Source organism: Sabethes cyaneus, chromosome 3, assembly GCF_943734655.1.
Source record: "Sabethes cyaneus chromosome 3, idSabCyanKW18_F2, whole genome shotgun sequence".
NCBI lineage: Eukaryota > Metazoa > Arthropoda > Insecta > Diptera > Culicidae > Sabethes > Sabethes cyaneus.
The window spans coordinates 65,049,151-65,071,809 of record NC_071355.1 but is presented as its reverse complement, the minus strand read 5'-3'; the positions used below and the strand labels follow the sequence as shown (position 1 = coordinate 65,071,809).

Here is a 22,659-nt window from a genome sequence, read left to right as displayed (position 1 = left end):
ATGTAACTCAAAGAGATACAACAACGTTATTGATCCAGAGCACTGGCATCTATACATTGTTGTATCTTGAATATTGTTATGTTTATAACACCATTTTTGGGCCCATAGCAAACTCTGCTCCAGATAAGAGAGTGTTCATGAGGTGCTCGCATCAGCTGAAGTTTAGGTGCATATGGATTAATTTCATGTTTTTGTAAAGCATTTAGGGACCGAGCTGCGATTCTTGCTACGAAAACATGACGTCCGGTCAGGGCTCTGGTTTTCGTCACAGACAGGGTAAGGCGCTTATAGTATTAGATTACACCTGCATAACAATAAACCGTTTAGTGTATCAAAGCGACTTTTTATCAACATACTGCCTGCCTGCTTCTTTTGTATAAATACAATACAATATACACGTCACATCTATTTTTAGTTTTATCTCTTCCTGTATTTTATCTTCGAGTTCTATTGGGAGGTCTAATATAGATAAAGCCTAAGATTAGCACCTGTTTTATTTCATGTCATCGCTAAATCTTTATCTTTTTGATTACAAAAAGTGATGATTCTCTTTTGTTTAAACTCTATCATACTGTTTGTACGTCTTATTAGATGAATGTTAAAAAGGAACTTTTAGAGTATTCAATGAAAGTACCATACTGATGCTACCACTATAACTCTTATCTAGTTTTTGTTTTCTAGGAGTACATCCTAATCTGAGAGAGAGGAGCCAGCTCAGTGACAGATTGATTGTTTTCGTTTTCTTCTTCTTCTTATATTTGATGCAGAAATTTCAAATAGCACCATTTAAATCAAGTCAGCATGCTCGGGTTTGCGAGAGGTTTGAAATTTTATCGCAAATAAATGCTTCCCCTGTTTTATTCAATAGAGCTAGCCCAGTTCATAGTGACAGTTCTTACCCAGTTTCCACTGACAGTTCGATGCACAAAAACAATCCCAGCTAGCTCCTAACTCTCAGATCCTAATGCGCGAAACAATCAGCAAGTTGTTCTTCACAATACACCCATTTATGTGAGAACGATCGAGCAGACTTGTGGAAAAGGGCTAAAACCCACCACCAGCGCGCAGCACCAGCTGCCAGCAAAATGTGTTGGGTAGGTGATCAACATATCGCATCGTGTTCCTGATAACTGACTAACTAGTACATAACACGCCGCTAATGCCGAACTCGTGCTGCCCCAAAGCGAGGCCCAGAAATGTGCATTGATTTCTTATCACAACCCGCGAGGAGGATGACGATTAAGCTGTTTACAGTTTTACACGGTTCTGATAAGCGAGGCTTACTATGTGTGCATGTCAGTCAGTCGTTGTGTGCATGATTCAATTAATTACGTTTGCCTGAATGCTTTCTCTACTCATGCTGATAACGTATCAGTTGTTACGTGGTCTAATTTACTTTTTTACCGTATCTTATCAAAGCCTCAGTGGTAGATTCTGAAGCTAAGTTGTTCATTTTCTTTCCAATTTCTCCGAAGTGTTTACTACCTGGAAGACGTGGAGTCATTGAACGCACTCAATGGTTCTATTCTCAATAAAGCTAAGTTCGATTTTGTATTGATTAGAAATTAATATGCTACTAGCAATTCCATAGATTATATTAACTTCCTACTCGTTTCTTCAAAATCAATGACAGTCAATAAATGTTTATGGCGTCCATGTTGGGACAGATAGTGATGATCAGAAACATGTCACCGTTTTATATAAATTGCACAGCGCCTCCTTGTATTCCTGTTGCGGAGAGAATAATCGCATATAGAGACTAATCTCATAAGCAAAAGGATCACCGTAACACAATCCAATCACGAATCTACTAGATTGAATATTAGCATCCCCAGCAGACGTTTAAACATGTACAAGCTTACGCTACAATCCAATGGCGAATTGAGCACCGTTTGAAAAACTCGATGTGGCACGTATCGAACGGGACGGGACGGGAAATTTATTCCAAATAGATTTATTATTCCAGCCGGGAAGTTATGAGCGGAATTTTAATTACTTCATTTCGCCTGCTATTCCATGCATGTTTTAAAAATACGCGATTATACACCAGCATGTTTATCGAAACAATTGTATTGTCAAATTTCGTTTCTTCATCGCTCGGAAGTCCCATTGCAGTTTGTTTGTGACTTGTACTCTATAATGACGAATCTGGGTGTAATTTCGACTCTGATCGGAATGCTAACGCTGTGGCTGGCTGGCTGGCTCGGATAATGTTAAAACGGATACAGTCAGAGCCGGCCAAGTCAGCCACCCAGCCCAGTCCGAGTATAGCATTGAAATAGCGAATAACATCACTGGTCACGTCTTGTTATCGCGTAATGCTGGCAATACGTGATAGTAATTCACAAGCCCCACTTAGGACAGCGATATGATCAATGCCTTTTCCCGATGGATTGCACAAATACGGCTACGTGCTGTAGCGTTGGAATTACGTTGAATATTGTCAGTTAGAACAACTTTCACAATAATTCCTGTCCAGAGCCGCCCAGGATAAACAAGGTAGTAATATGGATGAGGACAATAGATTAGATTTGTTTTCCTTTAAGCACTAATGGTCATAAAATTACATTTTATGGGTACGGGCAGAACGTCAGGAATATACCACAACAGAGCTATACAATGGTCGTAATGTTTTTGCCTCCTAGAAACGAAAAAAATCTAAAATGGAAAAGTTAGCGCTAATTGATGTGATTTACACTGATCTGAGACTCGCACTAGTTATGTGTGAGTTCCGCGAGGAAGCAACATGAGTCCCTCATTGATCATGCTGTTTTTCAACAAAATCATTTTAATACTTTTTGGAACGGTAGTTTTTGAAGAAAGTAATGAAAATTGTTTAATAGTGAAGAAGAAAGAGCGAATGTCACTGTTTTCACCTTTTTTCTCCGTCCGTTTTTCCGCCATTCCGTTCATTTTCCTAGGGGATAATCAAGGGGGTAAAATAAACCATTTGTGAATTCTTCATTTATGAATTAGGTTTCACTATGGATTGAGACTCTCAATTGTGCAAAATGAACTATTCTTGTGATGATGGTATTTGAACCTTATGATCTTTTGAAAATATTTGAAAGCTATTTGAGTTCATTTCATGGATGGCAAAGAAGTTTTTCTACAGTTTAATTAGTTTTCATCATGACTTTAGGAGATAAAAGTGCAAAATGGACCTCCTCCCGAGGTCTGTACAATATACGACCATTACTAATCGATTTTTTGGTGTTTATTACATAGGAATAGGAATTTGGTAGAACTCAAAACTAGCAGCGTCTAAAAAATTGGGATTACGAGCTCTTTTTTCTACTGTACGTTGCGGAACGTAGGGACAAAACAAAAAATACATGTTTGCGTTTTATTTTTAGTTTTTCTAAAACAAAGCTTTCTTGAAAGTTTCATCATTTTATTATTTTATCGCTGGTGAAAAAGGTGTGGCTTAAGGGGACATAAACGACTAAATTTTTTGAAAAATTCATTATTTTTTTATTTCAGATTTTGATTCTGCAGTCTTTTCCGCTTATTTCGATACTAATTTTGTAATGATCCGACCACGGGAAGTGGCCGAAAAACGATCGAACACATAAGCATTCCAGTGCGGCGTGGAACAACCTCGACGGAATAAAACGCCGCTCCTGAAAATATTGGAACAAACATTTTTTTGTTTTGTTGGTACGAGCTTAGCAAAGACTTTTATAACTTTTGAGTTTTGTAAACGAAATACAGCTTGAGTAAAACGAAAAAGAAGAAGAAAAGATGACTAAAAAAATAAAATTTTGTTTTCTTTTCCTTTTTTCTCAAGCTGTATTTCGTTTACAAAACTCAAAAGTTATAAAAGTCTTTGCCGAGCTCCTACCAACAAAACAAAAAAAAGTTTGTTGCAATACGTTGTGTAGTTTCTGAGAAAAAGGTACATAAAGTTTGAAAATCGTGGTTTTTCAGGAGCGGCGTTTTATTCCGTCGAGATTGTTCCACGCCGCACTGGAATGCTTATGTGCATGATCGTTTTACGGCCACTTCCTGTGGTCGGATCATTATAAGATTAGTATCAAAATGAGCGGAAAAGACCGCCGAATCAAAATCTGAAATAAAAAAATAATGGAATTTTCAAAAGTTTTAGTAGTTTATGTCCCCTTAATGGGTTATGCTCAATTTTAAGTACAAATTCCAGTTAATTTTTACGTCCAATTGAAAGTAAATCCACTGACGAACTAACATGACACATAAAAGCAAACCCTTTAAAAATCATCGTTCTACACAATTTTCTTGCACATTAGCACCATACCAGTGCCAACAACAACGATAGAGGGAAAAAAGAACTTAGAAAAACTATCTAAGCATTTCCACGAGGAAAAATTTGGCAAGTATCGACGAGCGCGGAATGAGTTAACCACGCTCCTGAGGAGGAAAAAGCGTCAGAAGGAGCACAGGGATCGCGAGGAGCTGGAACAACTATTCCGGGCTAGTGGCACCCGTAAGTTTTACGAGAAGAACCAAACTCATAATGGCTATACGCTTAAACCAGACATGTGAAAGGACGAGACAGGGGATTTAATCATAGACGAGTGCGAGGTGGTTGACAGGTGAAAGCAGTTCTTCGATAAGCATCTCAACGGCGATATAACAGAAGGAGACGCGAGACGGTACGGAAATTAACCTAAGAAATGGCGAGAAGTCCGGATTATCTTCATTCCTAAAGCGGGAAAACGTGACAGGACAAATCCCAAAGCATACAGACCAATTAGTCTCACATCTGTGATTTTAAAAACGTTTGAAAAAATCATGGATCTGCATATCAAATTATCATATTTGAAATCATCAACTGAAACAGCACTTATACGTTGATTTCAAAAATAGAAAAGTCTTTTGACTATAAAGAAATCTCACTTGCAGCTTGTCTTGATATTGAGGGAGCATTTGATAATGCATTTGATAATTTGATAATGGAGATCTCTGATTTCATCCCTTTGTTCTGCCGGACCGGCGGACATGGACACATTTGATAATGCCTCCCACAATTCAATAAATAAAGCCATGGAGAAACGGGGTTTTGACAGGTGCATTTCCAGTTGGATACATGCTATGCTAACCAACCGCACAATAACTACAAAATTAGGAGGATCTACTTCAACGACAAAACCAACTAGAGGTTGCCCTCAAAGGGGAGTCCTATCTCCTATGCTGTGGTCCCTAGTAGTCGATGGTCTTCTAAATAAATTGGCTGAAAAAGGCTATGAAGTCATAGGATTCGCTGACGAGATAACAATTTCAGTAAGGGGAAAGTATGAACATACTATTTCCAATAGAATGCAATCTGCCCTGAACTACAGACTTAAATAGTGTGACTTGCAAGGACTAAGTATTAACCCTTCTAAAACAGTCATAATACCATTTACAAGAAGAAGGAAATACAGTATTGCAGCTTTGCAGCTGAGGAGAGTCCAATTGCAGCTATCCAAACGTACAAAATACTTGGGTGTTATACTTGACCATAAGCTAAATTGGAACGATCATCTAGAGTATGCAATCTCAAAAGCAAACAATGCTCTGTGGGCTTGCAGCAATAATACATTTGGCAAAAAGTGGGGACTTAAACCGAGGATGATTCACTGGATCTATTCGGCAATTGTGAGACCTAGATTAACATATGCTTCGCTATTGTGGTGGCCTAAAACTACACAAATAACAGCTCATAAAATGCTTGGAAAGCTACAACGTATGGTGTGCTCTTCAATAACTGGAGCAATAACCAGCACACCTTCCAAAGCTCTAGATGCTCTTTTATATCTTCTACCGTTGCACCAATTCGTACAAGTTGAAGCAGAAAAAGGTGCTCTTAGGCTTAGGCGTGTTAAACATTTTCAAGATGGGGATCTCAATGAACACCTACGAATCCTCCGAGATTTTCAACTGAACACCCTGGTAATCATGAACGAAGACTGGATGGAAACTAGGACAAACTTCGATATACCGTGAACGTACCATATTCTGCGCAGCTCCTAATTCTGCGCATTTTTCTTTATATATGTATTTTTCAACATTGTGCATAACTATGGCCATTGTGTTATTTTTTTATAAATCTCTGTTGAATATTACGCCATTATTCGCAAAAGGGCCATAATATTTGACAGCGAAATAAATTAAAGTGAAACTGAAAGTATTTTATATGTCAGAAAACAACGTCGTTAGCGCCAACGCTAAAACTGTCCTTCTAGAAAATTAACAAAATTATGATCGAAATTCTTTGCAATAATCAAATTACCCAGCATAATTAGAAAGAATAATTAGTTTTAGTCATGTTTTAGACAAAAAGAGTGATTGCATGCCTTGTTTTCGTTGGAAAAATGCGATGCAGTAGTGCGCAGATTTAGGCACAGATTTTTTATTCATGTTCCAAATTCTGCGCAGTAATGTATCCTATGAAGAAATCGCGAAAAAATACGCAACTTCTCCCAAATGGCTGAGGTATAGAGGCATAGAAATTCAAGTCGAACCTTTAACTTGCATTGATTGGAATCCTGTGTTACGGCTCGGGGTCCGAACCTACTAACGCCAATTCATGGAACCATGTCTTCTGATTTTTTTCGACAGTCGAACTTCATTGAGCTGTCAGGGAGTGGGGAAGTGGTTTCTATATGAAAACACAATTGTTAATATTAGCCCAAAGTATAATGTTCAGTATAAAGAAAACCCGAATGAACACGCCCTTCACGTTATCGACAATAAAATATTTAAAATAAGCCAATCCAAATGATAATAATGTTCCTGTGCCACCTGGACAGCACAAGAAGGCCAGATCATGGATTTAATCATGGTAATGGCTAATGTCGGATTTTCGATGTGCTTTCAGCGTATAAAGACATAAACTACATGGTATGAATGTTTATTGTTACTTTTTAGGTGCGCAGAATTAGGAACAAACATGCGCAGAATTAGGAACATGGGCAAGAGAGTGCGCAGAATTAGGCACCGTGGATAAGTTTACAAAACGAAAGATATACTCAATTGTTGGTCGACTTTTAATTTCCATGTTTTTTACCGTAGCACTAAATGTTGCTGCTATCAACGTTATCAATTTAACTCTAGAATACTTATAATAGCGGAGGAATCATAAAAATGTCTTAACTGCGCAGAATATGGTACGTTCATGGTACCCTTCGAAGTAATCGAAACCGATCGCAGATTATGGGAAGAAGGGGGTCCTAAGACTCGTCCGGGATCACTCCTGTTTAACACCGATGGTTCTAAAATTGGCAAATCTACAGGAGCTGGGGCTACTGGACCAGGAATCGACATATCAATTCCAATGAGACAGTGGACCACAGTCTTCCAAGCAGAAATACATGCCATATCAACTTGTACAAATATTTGCTTGACTAGGAAATACAGACATGCCAATATCTGTATTTTCTCCGATAGTCAAGCAGCTCTAAATGCCTTAAAGGCATACACATGCCATACACAAAAACGGCTGGTTTGGGAATGCATCAGATGATATATGTCAATTCTGTAATTTTGAGATCGCGACCTCAGAACATATACTGTGTCAATGCAGCGCTCTAATTCAACGAAGACTGCGTATTCTCGGAGAGGGCGTTCTAATGCCTAGCGAGATATTGTCTGCTGAAACAAAAAAGGTACTGAAATTCATTAAGGAAGTCATACCTTCTTGGGGGGAAATGCAAATTCATAGGGCGACCAACACTCTGACTCTTAGTGATGGAACGAACTGATTATGCAAACAGCAACTCGGAGTATACCACAATAGATCTAACTAATGGTCGCAGTAGTTCAGGATCCCATAAAAAAACCTAAGAGTGTCTACAAACGATAACAGTGTTCCACCTCCCGATCTCGAAGAGATACGGCGAGAAATCGGTCAGCTGAAACTCTACAAAAATATCGGCAGAACTCTACAAAAACGGCCAAGAACCGCTAGCAACGGCACTTCACTGGACAATTTCAAGGATTTGGGAAAAAGAAGAAACTACCGAAGGAATGGAGGCAAGGTGTGGTTCATATATTCGTGGATCTCAGGGCAGCATTCGATACACTTTTGAACGCAAACAGCTATGGTAGATAATGCACGAGTACGGTTTACCGGACAAACTGATGTGGCTGATCAAAGCTACCTTGGGGCTACGAGTAAAGAGATGCAACGACGCATTCAAGCTGGAAGCCGAGCCTACTTTTCCCTCCGCAAGACGCTTTGATCAAGGAGCATACGCCGTCGCACAAAGCTGAAGATGTACATAACGCTAATCAGACCGGTAGTCCTTTAAGTACTCGAGGCAGTAACTTTGTTTACGGAAAACATACATGCACTTCCCGTATTTGATCGAAAGATGTTGCGGACTATTTTTGGTGGAGTACAAACGGATAGCGGTGAGTGGCGTAGGCGTATGAACCACAAACTGTAGGCACTACTTGGAGAGATTCTCATCGTACACCTGGCGAAAGTTGGGAGCCTACGGTGGGCCGGCCACGTCGCAAGAATGCCGGACGACTATGCAGTGAAATCCGTTCTCTTCAAGAACCCCACCGGCACCAAGAATAGAGGGGCCGAACATGCTAGAAGGCTCGACCAGGTTGAAGCCTACTTGCATGTGTCGAGAAGCGCAACGAATTGGCGATGAGAAGCTCAGAAACGAGTACAGTGGAGAGGAATTCTTGATACAGTTAGAGCCACCCAGCCTTCGGCTGGTAGAAGCAGAAGAAGCACCATACCAGAGGCATAACAGAGCACGTTGTGGTTTGTGGAGTAACTTGTAGCATTTTATATTGTATGGTTCGACCACTTTGACTCAATTATGATTCATTTGAGAGTCTCAGTCTCAGCCCAGCAAAATTTGACAAAGTTATATATGAGATATCTGTAAAACTAGTTATTATCTACAATTGGGAAATTGAGTAAGGAAGGGTAATTGAAGCAAAGCTTAAGAAGGTGTGTACCGTTTCCTTTTATTCAAGCTGGGTGATCCGCGGCCCTCAACCTAGCTATAATCGAAGCAAATTATAACTGGATTTGAACATACTTCTCATCCCAAGCCCTGTGGATTGCAGATAGTGATGAACCTTTGAACCACAACGGACGGGACTTCGCGACCCCCTTATTAACCGTGCGACGTATTCCAAAATCCACCAACAAGACTGTACAGGCACTTGCTTAACGCGACTGTTCGGGGAAAGGCTCCGTTGCTTTGGAAATAACTAACCTCGGAGGCGAAGTGGGTTCGATCCGCCAATTCCTCAGCTTGGATTAAAAGGAACGGTACAAAAGCTCTTAGGCGTTGCTTCAATGACTCTCCCTTATACCTAATTCTTTGATTTCATTACTTTCTACTACAGTAGAAAGGGTTAATTGTGAAAGAACTTAAAAAAACGTAAGGGTTAATTGTGAAAGAACTTGGGTTAATTGTGAAAGAACTTAAAAAAAATTTAATTATATGCCTGATTAAAGGGTCAAGACAAAAACACGAGGTTCGTCTAATATTCAAGAAGAAAGATAAAGCCAAAAAATCATATCCGTCAGTTTCCAGAAATCCTCGGATGATATCATCAATTCAATTTACCAATCAAATTGCCACCGCCTGTTCAACAAACGATAAAATGTTTCTCTGCAATATCTATTAAAATTGTAATCATCACGTCTCGTACCTTCACCATTTTGGCTCAAGTACGATCAACTTTTACTCCATCTTTCGTCTCCGACTCCGACCGTAACGATAAGAGCCCCTTCGGGATATGATTATGAACCGTGATTAAATTTTAAAAATTTGATTACAGCCCAGCCTTCCACTAGCCCTTGTTCAGCGACAAGTGCCTTCTCCTATGTAGGATTCCCTGCATGCCAACGCGAATGTATGGGTGAATTTATACGCACGCGCTGCCTGTGTCTTTAAATTGTATTTTTTTTATTTCGTGTTTACTTCCTTCTGGTAATCATCTTCCGTGACGTGACTTTAAATAATAGTGGCCTGCATTTCGATTCTCACTATTTTTACCATCCTCCGGTTGCTCGTCTCCTCACCATCTACCTGCTCGTTGGATCTTTTACGCATTGCCGAGGTTGGCCAAGCCAAGTTCATACCAATCATCGTCATTCTCGTCATCAGCCAAGTAGATTTATTCCCTTCTTCTGGCGTGTGGAGAGTATGAGAAGGCACAAGCATGATTCAACACACAACGTGCAGTCAATTCACACAGTCTCGTGACTCCCCTTGTGCCAAGTCGGAGTCAAGAGAAATCCATAAAATATAGACATAACTGTTCGTTTGGAAAGGCCAACAGGCTGCGTCGCTCTGAAAATAATTTTAGAACGTCGATGGAACCTTAACATTGGACTGTGCAGTTCGTGTATGTTGTTTGAGGTTATATGTACACCAGCCCTGCCTATAGTATTAGCTAAAACATCGTTGCCGAGGTAGTGGCTACGGAATTAGCTAAATTATAATCCTCAAGTAAGAAATGCAGTTTCAGCTTACACGGATAAAAAAACAGTTTGTATGTAGGTTATTGTAAAATTATCTGTACATACGTATTTTAATGGTTTTTAACATATATTTCAGTCAGTATTGTAATTTGACCGTTAGAGAATTCTCTGAGCAGAAATTTGTCTTTTCATGATTTACCACTGTGAAAGATTTTTCTTTGTTTCAAATATAAAAAATGAATAAAGATCCCACAAATTCAATACAATTTGTGCGCTACATGAGAAAGATTAGAATACACCGTTAGATGAATCGAAAACAAATTTTCTTGGTAAATTTGGCTGAATGCCAAAAATTGTGCCAAAAATGTACGCTCTTTCCTTGTATTAGCGCATTTTCCCATTCATACTAGTACACGCGATATCCTGCTGCAAAAGCTCACGAGACTATCGACAGACGGTACCTACGCTTTTATGACAGCCTGCGCAGACATGGTAACGAGAAAAACGCTCGCTCACATCTCATCTATCCACCCACCTTCCAACCACCCAGTTCCGCGAAAGCATGCGACATTCTTGCCTTGCTCTCTACTATCACGGCGATTCGTTCCATTTCTTCGTCCCAGTGAGTGTTGTCGTCATCGTGGGTGTGTGGGTGTTTTTTTTGTTTCGAGAGATCAGCAACATCGCATTTTCGCACATACAATGTAGAAGTACCTACGTACCTAGCTAAGTAAACGTTACAAAAACAGGTTCTTCTATGCATCTCTTTCCCTTCTGCCAGCCGTCCCGTTCTATAGCGATTTTTCCTATTTTTGTCCTCCTACTTCATCGTCGGTCGTTCGCAGAGAGACAGACACTGCTGTTGTATCTTGTATGTGCTATGTATTATTGCAATCAGAACAACCGCCAGCCGGTACATAACACCGTTCTACAAAACTGGACATCCCACTGACCTTACCAATGTAGATCATTGCTTCAATTCAGTAAATACTGCTGCACTATAATGTCTCAGTCAGCAGGAGGAGCAGTGTCCTGTAAGCTTAATTTCCAAAGCATCAAACTCTTAACGCTCAGCAAGTGTAGTAAAGTTGAATTATTCTTCATTTTTTCCCCGTAGAGTTATTGAAAGTGCTAAACTTTATTCTGTAGCACGATATAATGAACCGTAAACGCTCAGTGCTGAACTAGTGTTGGTGCTCGAGAGCTTGTCGCTAGCTAGCTCTATCTCTTCCACTTTCATTCCGTTGATTATCAGACCAGCCAGCGCTGCCGCTGTGTAGCATAATTTTCTAAACCAATTGATTATGTATTTTGAATATTTTTACTCACGGTTAAAATCTTAAATGAAGTGTTTTTTCACATTTGTTTGTACTAATCCGAAAATCCTCCGATTTATGTTGTTTGTCAGAAGCATATTTTTATCATAGACATCCAATATCTAATATTTTCAAAAAAGATAAGTATAAAATTTTTTACCGTGTTTAGCGACATGGTAGGTGAACCAAACTCTGAAGGGCTACACACCGAAACCTGACATGTGTAGGGACGAGGGAGGGAATCTAATTACAAACGAGCGCGAGGTGGTCGACAGATGGAAGCAGTTCTTCGATGAACACCTCAATGGCGATGTCGCAGAAGGAGGCGGAACGGAAATTAACCTAGGAGCGCCCATGGAAGATAGTAATGTCCTAGCCCCTGATCTCCAAGAAGTCAAACGAGAAATCGGGCTGCTTAAGACCAATAAAGCCGCATGGAAGGACCGCCTACCGGCAGAGCTTTATAAACATGGCGGAGAAACGCTAGCAAAGGCTCTACATTGGGTTATTTCGGGGATTTGGGAGGAGGAAAAGCTACCGGAGGAATCGATGGAAGGAGTGGTTTGTCCCATCTACAAAAAGGGTGATCGGCTAGACTGCTGCAACTATCGTGGTATTACGCTGGTAAACGCCGCCTTCAAGGTACTCTCCAAGAACCTGTTACGCCGGCTGTCACCGATAGCACAAGCTTTCGTAGGGAATTATCAGGTGGGTTTCATGGGGGCTCGCGCAACTACGGACCAATTTTTTACTATCCGACAGATCTTGCAGAAATGTCGGGAGTACAACGTGCCCACGCATCACATCTTTATTAATTTCAAAGCAGCATACGACACAGTCGATCGAGACAAGCTATGGCAGATAATGCACGAATACGGTTTTCCGGATAAACTGACGCGCCTGATCAGAGCCACCTTGGATCGAGTGATGTGTTTCGTACGCATCTCTGGGACACTCGAGAGTCCCTTCGAGACGCGGTCTATCCTGCATGCTGTTCAACATCGCTCTTGAGGGGGTGATCCGACGAGCGGGCATCGAAACGAGAGCCACGATTTTTACCAAGAGTAGCCAACTTCTAGGCTTTGCAGATGACTTCGATATCATTGCCAGAAACTTTACGACGGCGGAGGCAATCTACGCCAGACTGAAAGCGGAGTCTAGGAGAATTGGGCTAGAAATAAATGCGTCGAAGACCAAATACATGAAAGGAAGAGGCTCAAAGGAAACAAACGCGCGCCTCCCACGGACGGTAACCGTTGACGGCGACGAACTAGAAGTGCTAGAGGAGTTCGTGTATTTGGGATCGCTGGTGACCGCGGCCAACAACACTAGTAAGAAGATCCAGCGGCGCATCCAAGCGGGAAATCGGACCTACTTTGCACTTCGTAAAACGCACTTCGTAAACGATCAGGAAGCATACGCCGCCGCACGAAGCTAACAATCTACAAAACCATTATTAGACCGGTAGTTCTTTATGGACTTGAAGCCGTGACGCTGCGTACGGAGGACATACGCGCCCTTGCCGTGTTTGAGCGGAAAGTGCTGCGGACGATATTTGGCGGAGTACAAACTGAAAGCGGAGAGTGGCGGAGGCGTATGAATCACGAGTTACAGGCACTGCTTGGGGAGACGTACATCTAGCGAAAGTTAGCTGGCTACGGTGGGCCGGACACGTCGTAAGGATGCCGGACGACAGTGCGACGAAAATAGTCCTCTTCAACAACCCCACCGGCACCAGAAACAGGGGGGCTCAACGTGCACGATGGCTCGACCAGGTCGAAAGCGATTGGCGACTTTTGAGACGACTAGGAAATTGGCGACGAGTGGCAAAAGACCGAGTTGAATGGAGACGAGTGCTTGAAACAGCACGAGCTACCCTGGCTCTATGCTGCTGAAGAAGAAGAAGAAGAAGAAGAAGAGCGACCTTGTGAATTCCTTATGCACAAGCTGGTGCCGGATTTTATTTGCTGTCTGCTCAAACCTCAGACTTGTCAACTTTGAAAATCAATAGAAGTATAAACGAAGACTAACTCTTGTGTTTGATTGGTTCTACGTATCTTGTAGCGACGTTACAAATAACCTTAAGACCAAAGCACGTTCATCGCAAAAATGACGTGCCATTCGAATGTCCTTCTCTTTTGACATGAATGGCAACAGGCACGTAAGTTAGCGGCGTCGATTCACTTACCGCTTTCACAGCTTACCGCTTGTTACATAGTAGGAAATATGGCACATACGCAAAAATTTCTGTTTTATTTGTATGAGAGTCTTTATTCTCCTACCACAGGGGTGAGGGGTCTCAAACCATCAAAAAATAAATTCATGTCTCCAAAAACATGCCAAATTTGGTTCCATTTGCTTGATTAGTTCTCGAGTTATAAGGAAATTTGTGTTTCATTTGTATGGGAATACCACCATTTCAGTAGTTTAGTAGTTCAGTAGTTTAGTAGTTATTAGCATTTGCAATCTTTCATTGAAACGTTACACTTCTATTTTCGGGAGTGCTACCCAGTCCCAGTATAGTAAACAAAGACGTAGTCTTACGTCAAAATGGTGGTCGGTTCGACTGCTGCAACGCGGTATAACGCCGGCAAACGCCGCCTACAAGGTACATTCCTGTTACGTTACCTGCACAGGCTTTCGTTAGGTACTATCAGGCTTCGCTTCGGGAGTACAACGTGCCCACGCATCACATCTTTATTGATTTCAAAGCAGCATACGATACGATCGCGACCAGCTATGCACGTACACAACCGGCATGCACGTACACGGTTTTCCGGATGAACTGACCCGACTGAGCTATATTGGATCGAATGATGTGTTTCGTGTGCATTTTGGGGACACTGTCGAGACACAGCAAAGATTGAGACAAGGTAACGCTGACGGCTTATTGTACATGCTATTTAGCATCGCTCTTGAAGGTAGAAACATATGAAACACGAGCTAAATGCACTGCTTGTAGAGATTCTCTTCGTACATCTGGCGAAAGTCGGTAGGCTTTGGTGGACCGGACACGTCGTAAGAATGCCGGAAGACAAAGCGGCGTAAATAGTTCTCTGTAAAAACCCCACCGGCACCAGGAACAAGGGGGCTCAACATGTACGATGGCTCGACCAGGTCGCAAGTGATTTGCGAGTTCTGAGACGATTGGGAAATTGACGACTAGTGGCTCAAGATCGAGTTGTATGGAGACAACTGCTGTGCATATTTCTGGTGATCCAATTCTTTGTGATGATCAATAGCAAAGCTGGCCATGTCCAATGCAAGTCAATTTGGGATCGATTGTAGCTTTTAGAGAAAAAATGGCAGTAGTTTCAATGACCTATCATTTTATTATCATTAACATCTGATTTGCAATAGCTAACAAATTTAATCAGTGTGTACAATGGCGAGTGTATTTTATAAAAAAACATAAAGACAAGGGAAAAAAGTTCATGTTATTAATTTGAAAAGCGTCTCCAGAACAACGATTTCTTTCATCTTAGGCTGTAAACCTTTTAGCAAAAATTTTTCACTTCTAGCTATAATTTGAAAACAACCGTACTATGAAGTATGGTTATTTTTGACAGTTCGATGTATAATTCTACACAATGAGTATATGCATGATTACTTATCTTATCCGTCCATCTTTGTATCCACAAGACTTCTAAAAAGATTTGTAGTGTAGCTCTAGACTCACTTTATGGCGAGTAGGCGTTACAGCGGATATAAGAACACTTTTGCAAACATCTAGAAGTAGAGTGAAAAATGTTTAAAATTCTTCTTGCGCCATCTGATTTTCTTCACTGTGAGATGTTGCAATACTACAATGATCTCGAGCGGAAATATTATGGCCAACACAAAAATCATTCCTTCCCCTTTTTATCCCTATCGTGCAGAATCTGTTTATAAACGTCGAACATACGTGAGTATTGAGGTATAGATTAAGAGTAATACCTATCTCGTCATATAGTAAGTATTTCTGTACTATTTTCTGGATTTTATAACCTAAATAAACGAGACGGAATAACAATTTACTTTCGACGGAAGTATTCCGAAATGTTTCACTCTTATACTAACGTTAACTTACATACACAGTGGTGCCGTGAATAAATTTCACATTATCTGATGTTGATTATTTTTTATGTTTACTCTAATTTTTTATCACTTATTTACTAACACTGACGCTAGTTCGTCATTACGAACTCTTGAAAGATATAGTACTTCGTAGACAGTGCACTTCAGTATACACCAAAATCGTATTGCACGACTAGGGTGTATCTAATTAAAGCACACTTCATACTTCACTTGTCGGGCTCATTACGTTTTAAGAGGTAAGACTAAAAACTTTATTGCTAAATAGTTTATACTTTACTAGGTGGGTATGAAATGGGGAAGGAAAACGAGAAAGCGACCAATATAGCTTTTGCCAACCCAAGCTCCTACCTAGCGCCTCCACGCGGCCATACCCGGTAATACTCTATTGAGTAGCTATGCTAGGGGGTGCGATGCTGTGTGGTTCCCAGATGCCAGCCCTCAAAACTAAGATTTTGCGCAGACGGCTGAGCCTCCCGGCCTTGGTAGAAGATAAGCCTAATATAGACTTTTATTTTTTTTTAAATAGTGAAAAACAATAATTTTCTCATTTATTTCGTCGATAACGGAGAGGCATTCCATAAATATTGATGCCAAGATATAATTTGAATGTAATTCGCATCAAAGTTGGTCCTAAGTTCTGTTTTCATATACAGTCAGTCCACAATCATGGGTCACACACAATTATGGGTCATTTTAAGTTTATCTGCCGATTAATGCGTGAATATTATACTAATTGATTGATAAAATTGTTGCTCATAAAGCAAAGCCTAGGTGCTACATTCCGTTATCGAAACTTGACCTTCTGTTTTTTATACGACAGACTTCGCAGCCAGCTGTTAGAGTGCAGGACAATTGCAGGGCCAGTTTCTACGACCCTATTGACTCTAACAGCCTCTCCCAGTCGAGATTCGAACATACGACGACTGGCTTATTAGGCCAGCGTCATACCTCGAAGCCAACTGGGAGGCTTAATTGTTACTCATAAGTAGCATTAATAATTTGAATAATTATAAGGCGATATTTTAACGAAAATTAGCAGTTAAAGCTTAAATGACCCACAATTGTGTGTGACTCATGATTGTGGACTGACTGCGTACGTCGGAAAAGTAGACGAAGGCCCGTCATAGACGAACCCAATCAGTCCCTATCCCCATACATCATCCCTACTCGAAGTATAAGGTAAGTTTTGTAGTTTTTTAGGAGTACAGCGTTCGGTGTAATCGATTAAATACTGGGCTTTCAGAAAACGTCTATATCTAGCAACTGTATTAGGCCATTGGTAAGAAATAAGTAGTAGGGTGTAAAAACTAGTTTGTCATTTTCCAATACTCGAAAGTTGTGTTGGAGATAGTTGTATTGAGCCTTGTGCTATAGTGGCCCTGCCCGTTACTCATCCCAATTTAGATCTTGCCTGAATCCGGAAGATGGAATCAGGGATAAGTCAGGATAAATTAAAATAAAGCAGCCGTGTTGAACCAAAGGTAGAACGGTCAACATCCGGCATAAATTAATATGAAAAAAATTTCCAAGAACGCAAGCCTTTCGCTTTATGGAAACTAAAATATTGGTTGCAAATCTCTAGGACCTTTCCTTACAGAGCTATCGCTTATTTAAGCATTATTTTTTCTTAACTTCACGAACCAAAACTGATAACTTTGTAAGGAAAGGTCCTAGAGACTTGCAACTTTCTGCAAAAACATGTGTTTTGAGTTCTTCAATAATCGCATAGAACAATATACTTTTGTAAAACGCAACCAACATACTCTAAGTATGAAGAACTTATTTTTAAAGAATTTCCAAAGAGAATGCATTGTAGCTCTACACTCGATAGAGATAGAAAGTTCATTTCTTTAGCAAAATTGTTTGCCTTTATATTTTCTACAACTTTACTAAAGAAACCATCTATCTATCTGTTAAAACAAAAATGTGGACGTGTATCGAGCCTATAGCGAACGCGAAACACATAAAACATATGTTGGACGTACTCTCATTTGGGTGGTCGGGGATAAACGGAACCCATACAAGTTCATAGTACTCGGCCTAAGCTTTAAGATGAAGCACTGATTTCATAAATCCTCGTGAAGCTATGGAAATTTAAAGCTTGAATATGTGATAACTTAGCAAGTAAAGGTCCAAGAGATTTGCGGCCTTCTGCAAAAACGTGTGTTTTGAGTGCTTCGATAATTGCCTAAAACAATGTATGCTTGTAAAATGCACTTAACAAAAGCTAAGTATGAAAAACTAATTTTTAAAGAAGTTTCAAGGAATATGTTCTATAGTTCAACACTCGATTGAGATAGAAATTTTATTTCTTCAGCAAAGTTGCTTGATTTTATATTGTTTACAACTATGTTTATATTTCCTAACACAAAAAAGTAATTTTTTTATTTTTATTATAGTGAGCGATAACTAACTTTTAACACTTTTAGATTGAGGAGTATGTTCATACGAATAAAAGTGCTGAAGACCATAAATGATACAATGAAAGCAAAAGACATTAGGAAAAAAGTTACACTTTTCGTCCTTTTGGACCACTGTGCGTGCACTTGAACAACTGCTATCGCTTCAAATACAAAAGAAACGTATCTCTTCATTCATTTCGCCTTGTAACAGATCGTCTTTCACTTTTGTCGACCCCCCGCGCTGATTCTTTTATATCGAAAAACATGTGTGTCAAGTTCGGTGAAGAACCGTCCAGGCGTTCCGGAGTTATGACGGAACATACATTCATACTCACTTGTCTCGTTCTCTCCTATTGTTTTCCAGATAGCTCCTCCTTCTGTCACGTAGTCAATTATGTATGTATCTGTTTGCTGTTTGGAAATGCCTATAACGGAATCGAAACAAAGCCTTTTTCCAATTATTCCACCTTGATGGACCCCCTCTATAACCCCCCTTCTTTTCTCCCAGTTACTTACACAACTGCAATCGGTCTAAATGCAAGAGAAACTCCACTCCTTTTACTTATTTGGACCTCTCCCCCAATTTCGCCAACTTTCCTGCGCTGATTCTTCTATGATCAATGAAAAACTGTCAATGCGTTCTGGGGTTAAGCCATTCCTTCTCCTTAGGAACCTCCTCCCCCTCCCTTTTGGAAACTCACCATTGCTGATTGCTGATGCTGTTCCCCCCCCCCCCCCCCTTCTTAGGAACCATCTCATCTTTTATATGTCAAGGAATGTGTGCCAAGTTTGGTGGAGAACGATCAAGGCGTTATGAAGTTATGCCGCCCTCCCCTTGTTATTAAACGTTTCCCTTTTGTCAACCATTCGGTGCTGATTCCCTTATGTCAAGCAACATGTGTGCAAAGTTTAGTGAAGAACGGTCACAGCGTTCTCGAGTCATGCCGAAACCTGGAACATACAAACGTACGTTCACTTTTATATATATAGAAGAACAACATAGAAAACATGTATATAGAATAGTTAGAAAATGTGAATGCTGTAAAGCCACCTAAAATTCTTTGTACAAAAATTATGCTGCGTGCAAAACATACTGCCTGTGCTGAATTTATAATTGTATGATTAGGAATAAAAATTAATAAATTAAAAGTCTTCTTTCACTGTCGTAGCCACCCTAACCGATTTTGCTAATAAGAATTAACGGCAATCAACTAGCGAGTAGCTGAATATGTGTTTGTGCACGTATACGACAGTGTTGGTATGAGTATAGGCAAGCCAACGATAGGCGACTCATGAATAGCAGTTCAAGCAGAGCAGCAGCAGCAGTATTCTTTTTGCCGTATGTAATCCCATCTACCGCGGGAACATTATCATTTTCAAACGTGAATGTATGCAAGCGGTCGTTCGTGGTAGTACATAATAATATTGTTGTTCTTCTTTCCTACACACTTTACGCTAGCTGCTGTTAGTCGTCGCCGCCGCCGTCGCCGCAGCCGCTACTGCTTCTGCCTCTCCTCTCTTCCACTACACACAAACCCGACGACCGACGGCGACACGCGTATACGACGAGAGTACGTGGGTCCCGCGGCAGCTCGAACGAACCGTTCGTTTCAAAAGTGACGCGCTCGTTGGTTGCTTCACACCGTCTCGTTGGTCGTTCGTTGTTTGTTATGTCGAGACTTTTTTCTGTTTTTTTCGGAAGTGATTTTTTGCTTTACAGCGAACATCCGCTGTGAATAAAAGTGAGCGTATCTTTTGGCAGTTGGACGTTTTTGGAAATTTTGTAACCGCAACAAACAGAGAAAGTTGCATAGAACATAGAATTTTCCGAACCGATGCACCACCGATGGTGTTGCAATTGTTATCACAACCCATACCTACGTTGAATAAAATTGATGCAATTCTTGCGACAGAAGGCAAAGCAAAGAGTGACAAGATAGGTGATTATCGGGAAGAAAACTAGACTACGATTGCGTCATTTGTTATGAATTAAAGTAGATAAGTACAGGCGTGATAGTTCAAGTGTGTCACGGCTAGTAAAAATATCGAAACGAATGAATTTTTAATTTTTTGTCTGAGATATTCTCCTTTGTGCTATAGGAAGTGTGAAATTAGGTTTAACCTGAGCGTGGAGCGCGCTGAAGATATCAATGGAGCTGATAGTTTTTGTGATGGATAACAGCCGGCTAGAAGCGATTCGTACAAAGTGATTGTTAAATTTTAACGCTTCAAGGTGAATTGGTTAGAGAAAAAGTAGTGCAAGGTGAAAAACTGTTTTCTGCAAGTGATTTAAATCGGTGATCAAAATGTCTGTTCAAGCAAAGCGCCAGCACTGTTATCTGTGCGATCTGCCCCGGATGCCTTGGGCCATGATCCACGATTTTACGGAAGCTGTATGCCGAGGATGTGTAAACTATGAAGGAGCTGATCGAATAGAGCTGGTGTTGGATACGGCTCGACAAATGAAACGAATTCATGCTGGTGCCGGCGGTGGAGGTGGAGGCGGTGGCGGAGGTGGATCTGCAGGTAGCGGAAGTGGCGGTGGCAAGCGTGGTCATGAAAACGGTGAAATGCCACACCGGTCAGTACCGCAGGCACATCACCACTATTCCGTACGCGCGGGACCCAACGGACCGACGTTGGTTGATTTCACACCCAAACACGAGGCACATGACATACCCGGAGTTCGCCCGGGGGCACGGCTGCAGCAGCATATGCCACCGCATCATCTACCACACGCCAACCGACAGCAGGTTCCGCCGGCACTTTCTGTCAACTTGAAACGACCACCGCCGGAGGACGACGAACATGGCCCAATGGATGGCCCGACGGGCAGTGCCAAACGTGGACCGGAGGATCCGGTTTCCATTCAACGGCCGCCGCTAACGCGCGGCGAATCCCTGCCGGCCGTACCGTTCGTTCCGGATCGGCAGCCCAGCTACAAGGATAAGCACCCGGTGCGAACCGCTTCCTTTGATACGGCTACGTTCAAACCTGCCGGTAAGTTGATGGTTTCCACTAGGGAAAGAACTTTAGGATCACACTTTCTATCCCGTTTTTTGTTTTTTTTTTGTTCAAGAAAAAGCTGTTTTCTCCTCCATAATGAATGTCAAAGTTTTGAAGTGTGTGAGCTGTAAATATTAGACTGTTAAAAGCAGTAGCGGTTGTTTAAACTAAGCGTGAGTTTATTAAATTGGATATTCACATAAAGGCAATTGTGCAAGAACAGAAAGTAGAACTTTTTTTAATCGCCGTCTCCTACTGAAGTTCTGTATTGTCATAGTATTAAGTGCATTGCAAGCACTTAAAAATCTTACCCATCAAACCTCGATTTATTGAAAGTTGTTACTGTATGTTTGAGCACTATCCCAATATGAATAGGATGGGGTTTTTCAATAATTTACTCGGGTTTTAAAATGAAGTTACTTCAGTTTGTTAAGGAAGACAGATAATAGAACAGAAACAGCGTGTCGAATATGTTGATAAATCAGAAGATGACGGAAAAATTTGTGGATGAATCATTGAGGTATATTTGTCAATTTCAAGGGCTGCGAGCAAGAAAATTGTCATCAAGCAGATAAATTTCTTCTCATATTTAGAGGATTGTTAATGCTTAATACTTAATTCTATTGTTTTTGAATTTGAATTAAAACTTATTTGATACCCAATTAGTTTTTTTTATAGTTTCATTAGATAAATGACAGTACTTTTTAAGAGTTTGACTTGCGTCTTGTTAGGACTGCCCTCGAGAGAACATTGGCCACAGTAATTGTAGGACAAGTCTGGTGTAACTTTTCAAAGAGCACCCTGAGCAACAAATGTAAATGAGAGCCATTCTTGTACTAATATAGAACTAATAGAACTAATAGTACTAATATATTGTACTGTACTAATATAGAAAGACTAGCTCGGTTTGTTTACATATGTTAATAGAATCTTTTGAAAAAATCTAAAAATTGTGCAGAAAACCATCACTGATACGGATTTTAGGATGACTCTTTTCATTGTAAGCCCGGAATTAGCATTGAATAGTATGTTATACAGGATGATGCTCACACACAGGGTATTTCAAGGCCCGGCAAAAGAGATGATTCTTAAATCATTTAAATTTGCAGACAAACAAGAGATAAGCACTTTAGGGATAAATATCCTTCTACTTGTTGCTTAGGGATGAAATCTAAAGTTTGTAGCATACAGAATACTAAGTGACTCTCGAGGAGTGCAGAGACAAACAGTATTTTAGAAATAAATTGGCCACAAATTGTTGAAATATTTTACTTTCCCAATTCTTAGAAATGAGATTCACATTTCGTGAAACCTGAAATTTGGCAAAATAATCAGAAAATCCATACTTTTGATACTTACCGTTATAGTAATAGTAGTTGACTTATCTTAATAAAAAAATTATAAAAATTTAATGCTTTTCGAGAGCCCAGATGTAAGA

At 40.5% G+C, this 22,659-nt stretch overlaps 1 protein-coding gene across 5 annotated transcripts in view; it reads left to right on the top strand.

The window, feature by feature from the left end:
* Positions 1 to 19,843: 19,843 nt before the first annotated feature.
* The window catches only part of LOC128742118 (interferon regulatory factor 2-binding protein-like B), a 53,659-nt gene continuing 50,843 nt past the window's right edge, over positions 19,844 to 22,659 (top strand). For 3 of the 5 annotated variants that reach the window (XM_053838341.1, XM_053838339.1, XM_053838336.1), the window contains exon 1: positions 19,844 to 21,215. In XM_053838341.1, coding sequence (XP_053694316.1) covers positions 20,522 to 21,215 — 694 coding nt within the window. In that variant the 5' untranslated portion in view covers positions 19,844 to 20,521. The remainder of the gene's footprint in view (positions 21,216 to 22,659) is intronic. The other 2 variants (XM_053838338.1, XM_053838337.1) reach the window with 2 other exon arrangements.